The sequence below is a fragment of the Asterias amurensis genome, chromosome 14, assembly GCF_032118995.1.
Source record: "Asterias amurensis chromosome 14, ASM3211899v1".
In the NCBI taxonomy this organism is placed as follows: domain Eukaryota; kingdom Metazoa; phylum Echinodermata; class Asteroidea; order Forcipulatida; family Asteriidae; genus Asterias; species Asterias amurensis.
This window is the reverse complement of record NC_092661.1, coordinates 7,709,094-7,725,271: the sequence shown is the minus strand read 5'-3', so window position 1 is coordinate 7,725,271 and position 16,178 is coordinate 7,709,094. Positions and strand designations below refer to the sequence as shown.

At 39.7% G+C, this 16,178-nt stretch overlaps 1 protein-coding gene across 4 annotated transcripts; it reads right to left on the bottom strand.

Moving 5' to 3' along the window:
• Positions 1-869: 869 nt before the first annotated feature.
• LOC139947464 (ficolin-2-like) lies at positions 870-15,359 on the bottom strand. Of its 4 annotated transcripts, XM_071945374.1 has the most exons (11): positions 15,260-15,359; positions 9,348-9,839; positions 8,610-8,675; positions 8,341-8,406; positions 8,184-8,249; positions 8,027-8,092; positions 7,190-7,255; positions 7,033-7,098; positions 5,384-5,520; positions 5,019-5,280; positions 870-4,328 (listed from the first exon to the last, which is right to left on the bottom strand). In XM_071945374.1, exons 2-11 carry the CDS (start codon positions 9,799-9,801, stop codon positions 4,072-4,074), a joined length of 1,506 nt encoding a protein of 501 aa, XP_071801475.1. In that variant the 5' UTR covers positions 9,802-9,839; positions 15,260-15,359; the 3' UTR covers positions 870-4,071. The 4 variants fall into 4 exon arrangements, with proteins under 4 accessions (XP_071801475.1, XP_071801476.1, XP_071801478.1 ...); XM_071945375.1 differs by lacking the exon at positions 7,190-7,255; XM_071945377.1 differs by lacking the exon at positions 9,348-9,839 and having other exon boundaries at positions 15,260-15,320.
• Positions 15,360-16,178: the final 819 nt, after the last annotated feature.

The window sequence follows — 16,178 nt, the reverse complement described above, 5'->3', positions numbered from 1 at the left end:
ACTCTGAGCCCAGTTGTTCATTATTAGATAAAATTTCTTGTGTTAAATTTATCAATTGTAAATAAATCATACTAGCTGGCTGAAGCTATTACTGTGGCGTTTACTGTGACAGTTTTCAAGAACTGGCATGTCATCACATCCAAGGATGTTTTGCTGGTTACTGCTTTAGGTGAATTTCGTTTCTGTTATCTCAGTGCAAAGTATTGTCATTGTGATAATTTGCTTTCTCAAAATGCTTCATGTTCTTCTTTATATTTTCTTTACTTAATAAGCAAAGTACAAAAAGCCTTGTACATATCTTTAGGCAAAATTTGCTAAGTACACAAGACTATATCCTTGTTCATGATATCTTTCAAAACAGATTGACGCCCATGACTAGAACGAGAGAACACGCGGTCTTGTACACAGGGCCCCCTGTACACATTATCAGGCAAGTACGCCTTATAAACATTTTCAGGCAATGCTAAGTATACACAAAGGCTATGTACCCGTTTTTGGCAAATTCTCCCCAATAACACAACACTATAGCATTGTTCACACTTTTAGGCCAAATTTGCTAAGTACACATAACAAGACTTTGGTCTTGTTCACAATTTAGGCATTATTTGTATTGATGTGTGTCAGCAGAAATTATGACATTCAATTTTGGTAAAAAGTATTGCTAAGTATTGCCCCCTTAGACCTTACTCCTGCACCGTCAAATTGCGCGTAATTTGTTGGCCTACAAAAAAAACAATTTTTACAGGCCTATAGTATATTTTCAATCTTGAATTGCAATTTTTTTTTATTTTAACTCCGCAACTTTCCAGTAATTGGTTTAATCGATGCGTAGGCCTACTGGCTTAAAAAGTATTGCGCATTGAGTAATCAAATTTAAATTAATTTACCCATTGTAATGTGGGACCATAATAATGCCCTACTGTAATGAAGACACAGAACACAATATTGTCGGGCCTATGACCAGGCCAGGGGTGGGTTTTGGCGGCCGTAAAAAAAAACTTTTTCGGTTGTTGGTCGTTGGTTCTGCTGTTCAGACTGAACGAGAACCGAGTTGTGAGCTATGTTACCGTTTTGGTTATGACGTCAGAAACAATTATTGGTTACAGCCGCCAAAACGCACCCCGGGATTCGGAACCCTCACTCTCTAATATTGGACACTATTGGTAATTGTCAAAGACCAGTCTTCTCACTTGGTGTATCTCAACACATGCATAAAATAACAAACCTGTGAAAATTTGAGCGCGATCGGTCTTCAGAGTTGCGAGATAACTATGAAAGAAAAAACACCCTTTCAGGCTTGATTTCGAGACCTCAAGTTCTAAACTTGAGGTCTCGAAATCAAATTCGTTGAAAATTACTTCTTTCTCCAAAACTACGTCACTTCAGAGGGAGCCGTTTCTCACAATGTTTTATACCATCAATCGCTCCCCATTACTCGTTACAAAGTAAGGTTTTATGCCAATAATTATTTTGAGTAATTACCAATAGTGTCCACTGCCTTTAACAAATTTTGCCTGAATTTGGTTCGTTGAAAAACTCGTATCTCGGGTTACATAAAGCGAACGTGCGGTTAGTAAGGCATACATACGGATTACATGAAGCGTACGTACGTGTTAGTAAGGCGTACGTACGCGTTAGTAAAGTGTACGTACGGGTTACATAAGGCGTACGTACGCGTTAGTAAGGAGTACGTATGGGTTACATAAGGCTTATTTACGCGTAAGTAAGGCGTACGCACGGGTAACATAAGGCGTACGTACGGGTTACATAAGGCGTACGTACGCGTTAGTAAGGCGTACGTATGGGTTTGGGAAATTTTAAAATAAAATTCACCATGTCCCTTTAACAGCTTCGTAGATTCCCTTATTTAGTGTATACTCATACAACATGAATTAAAGCAATTGAACATTTACAATGTACATGGCAAAAATATTACAATCTTTCAGAAAAGCGCCGGATAAGGGTATTTGAAATGATTGTCCTTTTTACACAATTAAAACATGTTTGTAGTCATAGTATGACTCGATTTCCTTATTGAATGAAAATATTTTAAATGAAATTCAAATAAAAAAGGAGAATAAAAACCTTTGATAGATGTTAAGGTTTACAAATGTTGTAATTATTCTTAATTATTGATATTGTCAAAATGGTCGTGATCATTTTAATTCTTTAACTATTTCTTTTTTAAAGGATCAATGCAGATCTTTCTGATCTAAATGCGTTGATTGAATATCAAACGATGAAGGCCCCTAGGTTTATCTCTTCCTGCCTTTTATCTATTTGGTAGTGGCTTTTCATTATTAAATTTGATAGATTTTTCATCGTTTCATCTCATGGACAATCAAAGTCTTTGTTTTGCAAACTTCATATTTTTACTCTGGCCTTTTTTTTATCAGCTACAGAAATACTCTTTTATTTTAATATTTATAGTAAGTTTTATCAAAAGAGCTTTTCTTATCAGTTAAATTCAATTTCAATTCAACTTTGTATAAACATCACGTTAAAAGACACAAAATCTTTAAAGTGAAATACTAGTAACTTTTACACAACGAAAAATACCGGTACCTTTTTGTGCCTGTGAAAGTAAGAACTACACAATTCTTCAATTAATTATGCAAATACTACCCAATTATTAAGAGAACCTGTTGAACCTGGTAAACTAACAATTAAAGGCTTATGATTTCTAGTAAAGACACACTGTAAAAAGTATCCCGTAATGAATTATTCCATAAATTTCGCCGTTATTTTACGACTTTCTGTAAATGCAAATATTAATTATGCTTATTAGCGTAATTACAATCAACCACGTTTGCCCAAACACCAACATATAATAAGGTACATGTTTTGTTTTAGCCACAACCGTGTACACATGTACAAACTTACGTTAAGGGACTTTAAATGTTACGGAATGAGAAACGTTGTCAGTGTAATTTTGTTGCAGGAATACGGATTTTTTTTCCGGCAGCAAAATTAGAGGGAAAAGTTTTTAATTCCGCAAAATATAAAGCCCCTTAACCATGGGTTTGTACATGTGTACTTGGTTGTGGCTGAAACTAAAAAATGTACTTACATGTACCGCATTAACGAAGCCCTCGTAAGTCGTTCACTTACGTGGCTCTTATTAAGGCCATGGAGGAAGGAATAGAAGGAGCTCGAACGAAGGGACTTCAAAAGTCGAACCTGCGGTACCGCGGTCGGTTAACAACACCTCGTAATAATCACCGACATACCTTATACAGAGAATGGGCGAACTGGCGTATGTGAGTTTGCGCGTGCGCACTTGGTTCTTCACTCAACCATGGTGTCGTATATCGTATGGATATAATACAGAAAAACAACTTTTTTGAGACCTGATAAAAATTGTGTACACTTGTGCTCACCAAATCGAAAAAAAAAATTGAATACCAACCACCCTCGTGTGCTAATACCCAAATTTTGAACCACCGCTAGTGACCGGAAAGTAAAAAAAATATGCCATGATGTTTCAGTGAAACACCACAAACGGTACATAAAAACGTGTATTCACAATTCTTGTCTCCAATGATTCAACTTTACACGAAGGCAACGGTGCAGAGCGGCGGTACCGCAAAGAAATCTAATCCTGCTCGTTAATCGGCCGTCCAGCTGGAGGTCTCCTATCTTTTTCCACTGGTCAGACAGGGGCATTGTCAGAGTATTCTTTTGTTACTCTGCGGTTTTGTGGGTCGTTCGAGCTCCTTCTATTCCTTCCTCCATGGAACAACCAAGTAACACGTAAACGCTTACTCAGGCCTAAGAAGGCTTCATGAATAAGGCCCCAGGTTGTAAGGCTGATGTTAGAAGTTTGTGTGTATACAAGCTATTATTGTTGTTTGAATTAGTAATAAATGATTTATTATAACGGTTAAACAGGGTGATTTTCCTTTTGTTTCCACAAATCCACTCAAATTTGTTTTTGTTTTTATATTTTGACCATTAAACTATCTCTTGTGCAGCTGTACTTGAGCGCGTGCTATTTATTTGTCTTCGACCCTTCTACTACTGATATGAATTTTACTAGTGAGCGGCATTACTGTGAGTGGTATAGTGTTCTTATTTTGGTGTTTGTCGTATTTTCATCTCGGAGGTTTTAAGTGAGTAATAATACCCCTTCCAGTTATACCAAACGGCTCCTCGAGCATGTTCAGTCGTGGTCCCACTGAAATACCCCCCGTTAAGATTGGAATAGTGGCACCCCGTGTACCACCAAGCACCGTTATATTTCTGGGCACAATTCCCACCGCTGTCTACATCGTTGTCTTGGTCTTGAGTCGAGAACTGCTGGTTATTATGGTAAATCAGCGAGTCACCTGAAGAAAGACGATGTTGTAAATTTAGGAGAAAAAATACGTTTTCTTTTTAGTTGTTCATAACACTTATTTTAAAATTGGTTGTACTTTATTTCAATTTGTCTAAAATTTCAATAAATGCAATTTTAATATTAAATAATACAAGCAACATTTTTGTAATCTTTATGGTTTCAATGAGTTGCTCTTTCGGTTTAAAGGCAGTGGACGCTATTGGTTATTACTCAAAATAATAGTTAGCATAAAACCTTACTTGGTAACGAGTAGAGGGGAGCTGTTGATAATATAAAACATTGTCAGAAACAGCTCCCTCTAAAGTTTCATTATTATCTCGCAACTGCGACGACCAATTGAGCTCAAATTTTCACAGGTTTGTTATTTTATGTATATGTTGAGAAACACCAAGTGAGAAGACTGGTCTTTGACAATTACTGTTCATTGTATTAAAGGGAACGTATTCTTTTTTTTTACACATTTTTTTTATTGTTGAAATTATATAAATACAATAAAACTAACATTTGAAATTTCCATTTCAAAAGGTGGTACATTATTATCAGATATCACCAAAAATCCAGGAGCTGAATATGTCCATGCAGGAAGAATAGTTCGTAAGTAACCCACACGCATTAACATGAAGAAATAGATTCATTTCCTTAAATAAATAAATTAGCAGGAACGTTACTGATTTATTACCTGCTGTTCCAGAGTAAACTCCCAAAGTCATCCTGTATTTGTCATTCACATCAGCGACGCTAAATGAGTCATACTTTGCAAACCTGGATTCACTCTCGAAGTCTGAGAGATCTACGCGGAGTTCATACTCGCCCTGAGCGGTCAGACGATGCAAGTTGTCGTTACCGAGCCAAAATTCTCCCTCTAGATTCCCAAAGCCCCGGCTGTAGCTGGCAAAGTCCAAATAGAAATCCACACTGCCGTCCTTCCGCCGCTGGAAAACCTTTTTAAAAAAAATGAATTTGTATACCGTAGTCTTCCTCACTTTGATAAAATTGCTTCGATACAAATCACAAATCGGGTCATTAGTTAGCGTGTTAACTTACCGTCCATCCACCACCGTCTGTCTCCATATCACAGTATACCTGGAAAGCCTCACCGGAGTCTAGAGGTTGAATGGTGTACACGCCACTGATCGATACACCACTCGCAAGAATTTCAGAACAATCCTTCGGAGGGGCAACTGTACAAGTGCAACAACCCGAATGTTTATTTCTACTCAGGATCCGCAATATTCAGTTACCCTGACTGATTTTCTCACAACGCTTTCCAAGAAAACTATAACTTGTACTGCAATAGACTACTGCACGTGCATTTCTCCAGCGTTAATAACATAATTTCTCCTTCAAATACACGGGGATGAAGATATGATCCTACTTCTAAAACAATGGGAGACTTTTGGGACGCTTGGTGGCAGCAGACTTACCAGATAAAATCCATTGTTCTCGGTCATGTGCGCACGCTCAGAACTACGTAAACAATGGAAATTTACCAGGGGTGGATTTCACAAAGGTAGTCCTAACTTAGGACTAGTCCTAGGCAATGCTAAGAGATAGGACCAGTCCTAAGTTAGGATGAGTTACTGGTCCTAACTTAGGACCAGTCCTATCTCTTAGCATTGCTTAGGACTAGTCTTAAGTTAGGACTACCTTTGTGAAATCCACCCCTGGTAAGTCTGCTGCCACCTTGCGTCCCAAAGTCTCCTATTGTACTGAGCTTAGGGGTTGTTCACAATTATCAACATTTCCATCTATCGTTGCCCCTAAATAATTAACAATAGCAGGATATGAACCCACGACCTCAGGATTGACATTAACCATCATTCTCCACCTCAAGCTACTAGACACCACAGACATAAAGAACCTATAGACGGACAGCACCTATGGAAATCAACGTCCAGTAACCGTAATTGTGACGGCACACGACTATACCCAAACCATGGGCAAAATCTGTATAAACGCAAGCGAAAACACGTGTAAAGCAATGGGCGAGTGAAGAGATGACGACAGAAAATGTGTGTTTTTAGGGTAAACAAATCACCTAAGTCTAAGAAACAATTACCTAGATACCTTTTCTGCTGTTAGTTGTTTGCTGTTTCTCCTCCTCTTTCTGAACATTCTCCAAAACGATGAAAGTAGAAGAATTTTATTAAAAAAATGTGTTCGTCACACACTTTCCGACAAAAAGGTGCGTCGGTGCGTGTTTTGCGCCGGGCGCTGATGACGCGTACCGCATAGACTTACGTGCTACTGATACGCGATTGTTTTGTGTGCATTCGACACGAGCGTACGCAACACATAGTATGGAACTTGCGTTTCAAAGTGAGTTTAGACTGGATTTCCTGAAAAAAAGGTGTACAACTTGTAAACATGACTTTTGAACAGTTCAACCTCAACGCCAAACATTTGCAAACAGTCATTTGGATTATTTATGAAGTGTTGTCTTACATATTAAGGCTACAATCCCGCAACGGGCCATTATCTCATGCAAATTTATAAAATATAATTAAGATGGTGCGGGCACTGCCTCAAGGTTATACCAAAACGTGTACTAAAAGCAGCGGGTCGCACGTTAACTTCCGCCCACGGTTTGAGAAAGTACAAAATTACAGTTTGGCGCCCCCCTACTATCCGTCTATAAGGTTCTTTATGTCTGTGTTAGACACCCGTATTGCATTCGATAAAGCCCCTTATACCTGTTTCCGTTGTTGTGGTTCTCTCCGTTGCATCAGTTGTACTAGCCTGGTTCATGGTGGAGGAATCTTTAAAGTAAATCAGGAAAGAGGACATCATGTCAATATGGATTTAGAAAGTAAAACAGACACCTGTATTGCATTCGATAAAGCCCCCTACCTGTTTCCGTTGTTGTGATTCTTCCCGTTGCATCAGTTGTATTAGCCTGGTTCATGGGGGAGGAATCTTAAATGTAAATCAGGAAAGAGGACATCATGTCAATATGGATTAGGAAGTAAAAACAGACACCCGTATTGCATTCGATAAAGCCCATTACCTGTTTCCGTTGTTGTGGTTCTCCCCGTTGCATCAGTTGTATTATAACACCCCTTACCAATATTCTGCATTTTCATTGGTTAAGAGCGCGTCACATGATATGTCTTAGTTTTACTAGACGACGGCCGTGTGATAGTGCATCGGTTTGCCGTGTGATAGTGCATCGGTTTGCCATGCGCTAGTCCGAAGACTATCACACGGCATGCAGTACCCAGACGTCCGTTGCGTGTACGAGGATGATAAATTAATAGTCTGTAACCATTTCGGATTACATGACACTACAGGCAGCACAGTAAAAGTTTTCGCAATCTGTATTCGCGTCGTCCGTGGATTGTAGCATTCAGGTCTGTAACTTAATAGTACAGTATTTAGAACTGTTTTGGGTATTATAAAACAAATATTTACTGCTTTTACTCGTGCAATGGTTAAAACTATGACTACCTCGATGATCCCCGGAGCGTTCTATTTTCCCTCGGCTTCGCCTCGGGAAAATAGAACGCTCCGGGGATCACCTCGAGAGTCATAGTTTTAACCATAGCACTCAAAGCAGTCAATATTTTTTATACTAGCCTGGTTTATGGTGGAGGAATCTTTAATTTAAATCAGGAAAGAGGACATCATGTCAGTATGGATCTAGGAAGTAAAACAGACACCTGTATTGCATTCGATAAAGCCCCTTACCCGTTTCCGTTGTTGTGATTCTTCCCGTTGCATCAGTTGTACTAGCCTGGTTCATGGTGGAGGAATCTTTAATTGAAATCAGGAAAGAGGACATCGTGTCAATATGGATTTAGGAAGTAAAACCGACACCTGTATTGCATTCGATAAAGCCCCTTACCTGTTTCCGTTGTTGTGATTCTCTCCGTTGCATCAGTTGTACTAGCCTGGTTCTTGGTGGAGGAATCTTTAATGTAAACCAGGAAAGAGGACATCGTGTCAATATGGATTTAGGAAGTAAAACCGACACCTGTATTGCATTCGATATAGCCCCTTACCCGTTTCCGTTGTTGTGATTCTTCCCGTTGCATCAGTTGTACTAGCCTGGTTCTTGGTGGAGGAATCTTTAATGTAAATCAGGAAAGAGGACATCATGTCAATATGGATTTAGGAAGTAAAACAGACACCTGTATTTCATTCGATAAAGCCCCTTACCTGTTTCCGTTGTTGATGAATCTTTAATTTAATTCAGGGAAGAGGACACCATGTCAATATGGATTTAGGAAGTAAAACAGACACCTGTATTGCATTCGATAAAGCCCCTTACCTGTTTCCGTTGTTGTGGTTCTCTCCGTTGTATTTGTTGTACTAGCCTGGTTCATGGGGGAGGAATCTGCAATTTAAATCAGGAAAGAGGACATCATGTCATTATGGATTTAGGAAGTAAAACGGCAAATGTTTGCATTTCTTCTTTGACTTTAAAAATGAGAAAAGGTAAACAAAAAAAGGTAAATGAGAAAAGTGTTTCGAGGGAAAAATACCAATATTTCTTTAGTGCAAAAGCAAATCCTACATGGTTTATTGTGAAAATTAAATCATCTGTACTTTTTTCAAAGGAGAAAAGGAGTCTTCAAAGGAGTCTATTAAGTCAACTTTATAGAGAGTGAAAGGAACCTAGTTGTAGCTGATCTTGTTGTTTGGTAGTCGAACGCTTTACCAACAAATCAAATTGCCAAGGAGTTGAAGGGAAAGCCTGACTTCTGAAATCGTATTGCGCTTTGTTTGTTGTTTCGGGCCGTTCAAAATAATATAAATTTTCACAAGCAAAATCAAACCGTACGCTGGGGGGGTGCCTGCATCTTTGGTTTCTCAAGATTCGAACTACAAAAACATAGCTCCATCAGGCTAGTGAAAATATGACGGTTTGTACGCTTGTGGAAAGATGGGAGTTGACCCCTAAGACTGATATTTTTGAACGTTTATTCCAGTGTTGTTAATACTTTAGAAAACTTGGATCTTCACCGCAAAATAAGGAAGGTTTCTTTTAACCAAAGTATAACTTTACCATGAAGGAATTCCTTAAACGCAGATACCAGGACTTGCAGCTGCTCCAGTTGTCGTCTTATACCCAGTACCTCAGAAGTAACATTTCCTTGAAAACCAGACAATGATACTAGCAACTCTTCCACTTGAAGTGTTGTGTCTTTAAACTGGTGTGTTGCGTTTCTTAGTTCCGAAGTTACCATTTCTTGGCTGGTCGATACTGCGATCTCCAGTTCTTCAAGCTGTCGCCTTGTCGCCATTTGTTCAGTTGCAACGATGTGTTGAATGGTGGAAGAATTGCAGCCTATCTCTGAGTTCAATGGAGGAGAGCTTTGTGAATATACTAGTGGGTTGATGGTGATCACTTGTTGCTGGCACACACTGTTTTCACTGAACGTAGGTGATGGGCCATCGCTCTCTACTGACTCTACAGACGTCACAATCATAACAAGCACGAGAAAGACAAACGGCCCCATGCTGACCCAGAGTTAACAGATTAGTTCTGATGTTTCCTCTGGATTGAAAACAATTAAGGAACAGACACTTATACAATATAGCTTCCCGGTGTACGGTAATATAAATTCAAGTCTTACTGTTACAAACTTCCCGTTTGTGTGTAAATAAATAAACTGTCAAAGATATCGTGTCAGCTAGGGTGCCAGGTAAAGTGCCGTAAGTTTCACGGTGGAAGTTTTGTAAGCTACCCCTTCAAGGCAAAATTTACACAAGTTTGTAATTTTATACTATCAACATTTATACTATCAACAGCTCTCCAATACTCGTTACCAAGTAAGTTGTTATGTGCTGACAATTTTAGATGAGTAATTACCAAAAGTGTCCATTCCCCTAAATTGTTTCGACATCTCCCAAAAATAAAACCCTGTCGTTGAAAAGACCTTCGGGAGGAAGTAAGTATGAGATACATTAACTACATGTACTTCGGTCAATGCAAAGTAGTACGTATGTAGGCCTAGTAGTATAGTGTTGTTGGAGAACGACTTGAAATTCGTCCATATAGACCTTAGTACGGAACTCTAACGAAAATAAGTTGACATACCGAGATAAATTTGTCGGGATGTCGACATCCCCCCCCAAAAAAAAAAAAAAAAAAAGGATGACGTGTTCCTATGATAATTTATCTCGGGATGACGACTTCCTAAAAGTAGAGTATCGTCTTCCTGTGATAATTTATCTCGGGATGTCGACATCCTCAGTTTTGATGTCGTCTAACCTTTGTGTATAGTTGAATGAGTGACGCCATTTTCGGTTTTCGGTAATTCTACAAGACATTGGATCGCATCAGGTAATCATGTCAGGCGTGTTGTTGGGAGGAAGACGACATCCTAGTTTTAGGATGTCGTCATCCCGAGATAAATTATCACAGCAAGATGACATCCTAGTTTTAGGATGCCGTCATCCCGAGATAAATTATCACAGCAAGACGACATCCTAGTTTTAGGATTCTGTCATCCCGAGATAAATTATCACAGCAAGACGACATCCTAGTTTTAGGATGTCGACATTCCGAGATTTTGACGAACACATAGATCGGCTTGGAAATGTGTTTACATGTCTGCGAGAACATGGCCTGAAACTAAAACCATCCAAGCGCCATCTACTAAACAAAATAGTAAAATACTTAGGCCACAAAGAACTTCTACGTTTTCTTGGTTTCACTGGCTAACACAGACGCTTATATCAAGAGTTAATCGAACATCGTGGCACCCCTGTATCGACTGACTACCGGTGAACCTTGCCTCAATAAGAAAAGCGAAAAGATAACACACATCCCTTCTCCTCCCTTTGTGTGGACCCAAGAATGTCAGCAGCCAATGGATGTCTTGAAGGAAAACCTAGCAACAGCTCCGATACTAGGCTATGATGGCTATAAGTTGCCTCGAGTGTTGGTTTAGGGGCAATTCTGAGCCAGGTCCATAACGGCATGGAACGTGTAATAGCGTACGCTAGTAGAGGCTTCAATCCTGCGGAATCCAGATACCCAGCTCAAAAATTGGAATTGTTGGCACTCAAATGGGCAGTAATGGACAAGGTGAGAGACTACCTCATCGAAAAAGAATTTACAGTAATCACGAACAACAATCCTCTCGTCTATGTCACCTCTACGGCAAAACTGCTGGATGCAGCAAAACAACTAAAGATGGGGTCAGTTTGCAAAGTGGTCCGGTCCGACGTATTTTCCAGCGCTTTACAGCAAACACTTCGAGCCGTCGTGCTTCGAGAATCCGGAGAGGCCTACACCACACATTTTGACATGAAGAAAAAAGTTCTTTTCTAAAACATGACGCCATCCCAACAATTTTTCCAGCTAGTGGGAAGTCGAAGAAGGTACCTAAAAGAAGTGACGAACCTTAAGGAGCATTTGCCTAATGTGAAAAAAAATCGGGTATTGTTTCAACTTTGATGGCATGCTTTTATCTTGCGCCAAGCGTCACTATCTTGTGTTGGCACTGTATGCGATTAAAATGTGCTGGGTAATCCGAGTGGACCGTCCGCACAGCAGCCATACAGTGCGTGCAGTTTGCTCCGTGACCGTAGTTCTGTACGTAAGCATCATACCCCTCAGGTATCCAGACGTAGTGTACGGGGCCAGACTACTCATTTTCTCTTCAAATATCGCGCCTCGATTGACGTCACGAACAGCTCCCTCTCGGGTCAGGCCTACTTTTTAGAGCCTTAGTTAACTGTTTATTCATATTCCACTCATCAAAACACATATTTTAGTGACAAAAGCTTTATTTTGACAAAATACCACTTCCAGGTGACTTTATTAGTATGTAAATGTATATTATGTCAAGATGACGATCACATGCACATCTATTTTACATTAACTTATTTCATTTTGACTTTATAAGTTGCTAGAGCAAGAACGACTAGTTTTTCAAAAAGGGGAAGAATGTGACGAGTACACGTATACCCACCCCCCAAAAAAATCAAAAAAATCAAAAAAAAAAATCATTTGCCTTTACTTAAATGACTTGGCGTAAGTGACGTAGTATTTACCTATGACGTAGCTCTTTTTAATGGTTCAGCGCCCTCGCCCCAAAATACCATCCTTTGTATGTTTCGCGGGTTTCGTCATTAGTTTCTGTTTTGAAGACGCTATCAACATCAGTTTCTGTGTCTTCGTTGTTTTCAGGTAATTATCACTTTATTATACTCTTATTTTATTTATTATATTACTATAGTTAAGATTAATATCTGCCAGTTACAGAGATTAAGGGTTGTTCCGGAAGTTGTACCATTTAAAGGAATAATGTGATGGTGTCTTAACCTAGGGTGCGTTCGTTTAGCTTCCCTGGGTCGTCCCCGGTGTGTGGCGGCTTTTTTTTTCCCAGGACGAACGTGGGTAAATATCTGCACACATTCGTCCTGGAAAAAGAAAACGCCACACACCGGGGTCGACCCGGGGAATTAATGGAACGCACACATAGATACTAAAAGATCTGGGAATTAGATATGGGAGCATTAGTAAGTGTGGCCGTGTCCGAAACGTGTCCGTCTGCCTATTCTTCAACACTGGTAGACGCGCTGATCTAGACGTAGCTGTAGCCGAAGTCGTCGTTTCGGACACGGCCACTCACTAAAGGCTATACCGGGACTAGACTAAAACGTGTCGGTCTCTTTTAATTTGAATTGGTTTGCCTGTAGTTGTTATAGTTAACTTTGAAAGTTCTTATATTTGTTTTCTTCATTAATATCTTATTATATACTGTGTCTTTCTGTGTCTTTGTTATTTTCAGAATAAACCTTCAGATTACAGTTCCAAATTCTCGATTTGACGACCCCGTCACATTTCCAAAAAGACATAACTTCTGAACCACAAAATAAATTTGAATTTTAAAATCTAGGCCTAAAGGCCCGTTTAATTCAAAATGGCATTTAAGATTGAACTTTGGTTACCGTGACTCAAAGTTGACCTTTACCTCCGGTATAATTCTCAACAACTAGGCTTATTTACCATTATCAATTTCTTTTCGGAAAACCTTTGAGCATTGTATATTAGCATAGGGTTACCATGACCCCTTGTCGACCTTTACTTCCGTGTCAACCGGTAGTAGAATTATATCTCAATAAATAAACACTCGATTTGCATTTTCTTTTAATTTTGAAACGCTTTGACCGTACATGTCAAGCAAGGGTTGCCGTGACGCCATATTGGACATTATTTCCTGGTCAACAAACCAGATTTCAAAATTATTTTCTGTTATAGACTACAAGAGCGATTAAGATAAGCCTTAGCTTACCGCGAACTCAAGTTGACCTTTCCGGGTCAACCGAAGTGGGACCGTACTCGAAAAAAAAATCCAGGATGTTAAAGGCCAATAGATTTGCATACACGCTCCAATTGGCTGCCACGCACTTGACGCTGAATTATTCATCAATTGGAGTTCAGCTATTGCCTTATACAAAACCACGAAGTGTGTGTGTACCATAGAGCATGTATGCACTGTATATTGCTCTATGGTAGTACATTGTACACGTGTTAATTAGGGCTGCACTTATATGCTACAATGGCTTATTATAAACTGCGCCAATAAAGTATCTAAACACTTACAAATGGTCAGATGTATCGGAACCTAAAATAGTATACAAAAAAATAATTATTATTTTTATTCACCGTTAATTTCTGCACATGTTGACACCTATTGTGTTGCGCTACGATGTTGTTTGGTGGTTTTATGGGCACTTGAGTGGCTTAAGGTCGAATTTCAAAAGTTGCAAAAGCCCCTATTCACCCCAATTCCAGAAGGGAACTCTCGTAAGCATCACACACAGACAAAATCAAGACAGAAGACACACACTCGTTTTGTTTATTTGACCATGAAATTTATTGCCGTATCTTTAACTTTCAAACTGCTGATATACTGTCCTCCATTCTTGGTGTGTCCCCCATCAATATCCTGAACGGCAAGGAGTCGTCTTCTCATACTCCCAATGAGACCTCTGATCTGTCCCTGGTCATTCCCTTGTCATTTCCTGATCAGGATGCGTCGCAATCCCTCAAGAGTGGCGTCAGGCTAGATGGACTTGTTCACTTTCTTCTTCGCAGAATTCACCATCGGACGGCTACTCCTTGGCAGGTCGTCCACATTTCCCTGTGTTTGGTAGCGATTCCACCATTTACTGACCGTCGCTGATAACGTTCCAACTTGATGAGCTGCAGCTCGAATCGACATACCGGCTTCTATCAAACCAACGATCCGTCCTCTTTCCTGTTTGGTCAGTTGAGCCATCTTTCCTGTTATCTTGAAACACCTTTCTCTGTCTTACCATATCGGGAATCTGGCTCTTAACCCATATGATGTATGCCTCCCATCTTTGGCCCCTTTGCTTGGTTACTGACAATTATTGCTGATGTTCATCGCAACCGATTTATCCAAAACGCGACAAACAAATCATTTATAAAGGGCGGGCAAAAGAAACGCTGATCTTACTCGTCACAATACAACGATTTAGCTTGAATAGGGGCTTTTGCAACTTTTGAAATTCGACCTTAAGCCACTCAAGTGTCCATAAATCCACCAAACAACATCGTAGCGCAACACAAGATGTGTCAAAATGTGCAGAAATTAACGGTGACTCGAAATGAATAATTATTTTTTGGCATACTATTTCAGGTTCCGATATATCTGACCATTTGTAAGTGTTTAGATACTTTATTGGCGCAGTTTAGTAATACACTATGTGTAGCCTACACCACGTACGCGAACGAACGCCGTATATAGCCATAGCAATTTTCTGAACTTTGCAAAAAAACACGAGATTTCAAACACAATCCCATCACGTTAAAAATTGTACATAAGATCTATTCCTGAATTCATGCAAAGTGGAATGTCGTAAAGACCTAGCCCATCACGAGCAAGAATTAATAATCAAAATACTAGACAACGCGCTCAGTAAACTTTAACTTACGATTTTAACTTCAACTCCAACTTCTGTCCTGCTCCACGAACTTACAGCACTTTCTACTTTGAAAAACCGTAAGTGATTGACTCTGTCTAACCGATCTCTCCGGGCTCTGCAAAAATCGCCCTAACGCGCTCTCCTTATATACCACACACTATAATGAATCGATCACATGTATGTAACATGCATTTCCGCAACATTGTCAGATGGTTATCTCTATTAAGTGCACGATGTCATAGGCCCAGAAAACAACCGTAAACTTGGCAAACATGTTTCTATTACTTTGGCTCTGAGCTCAACTCTTTGCGACAACCAGAGTATTTAGATTGAACGACTTAGGTGGAGGCCTGTCACACCTTGACGTTTTAGTCAGCGTTTGCCGACGTATGCAAATATCTGTTGACGGCGTTCACAACTTATGTCCTACGATAGTCTAATTACTGCATAGCGCGCGGCAGCGTATTGCCGACGATCACATGTAGTAGCATATAAAGAGGGTGCCTCTCGACGATTGAAATAATAACTACACTTGACATTGTAGTAATCCTCCTGCGAACCTAAATTTTAAATACTGATTCCCATTAACGCCTTCAATACGCCGTTATACGTTAGCTGTAAGTTAGAAACACGTTCAGTAAGTTCCGTGTTCGTCCGAAACACGTCAAATACGTTCGACATTGGTTAAAAGCACGTTACCCATAAGTTAGAAACAAGTTTTGGGTACACTTGACATTATCTCGACGTATGTCGACCTATGATTAACTCACAAGTAACGTGTGTGAACGTGTGTCAACGAACGTATTACTTACCTACAACTTATGCAGAACTTATGAGCCACACGCTGGCATACGTCGAGAATTGTTGTGCATGCACAAAATTTATCGACGACCTTGCCTGTTGCCTGACACAGCGTATATCAGCGTGT

Coding starts and splice junctions, on each gene's coding strand:
- LOC139947464 (XM_071945374.1), bottom strand. CDS start 9,801: ATGGGGCCGTTTGTCTTTCTCGTGCTTGTTATGATTGTGACGTCTGTA. Junction 8,676..9,347: donor GTTTAAGGAATTCCTTCATG/GTAAAGTTATAC, acceptor TTTAAATTGCAG/ATTCCTCCCCCATGAACCAG. Junction 4,329..5,018: donor AGTTTACTCTGGAACAGCAG/GTAATAAATCAG, acceptor GTCTTTCTTCAG/GTGACTCGCTGATTTACCAT.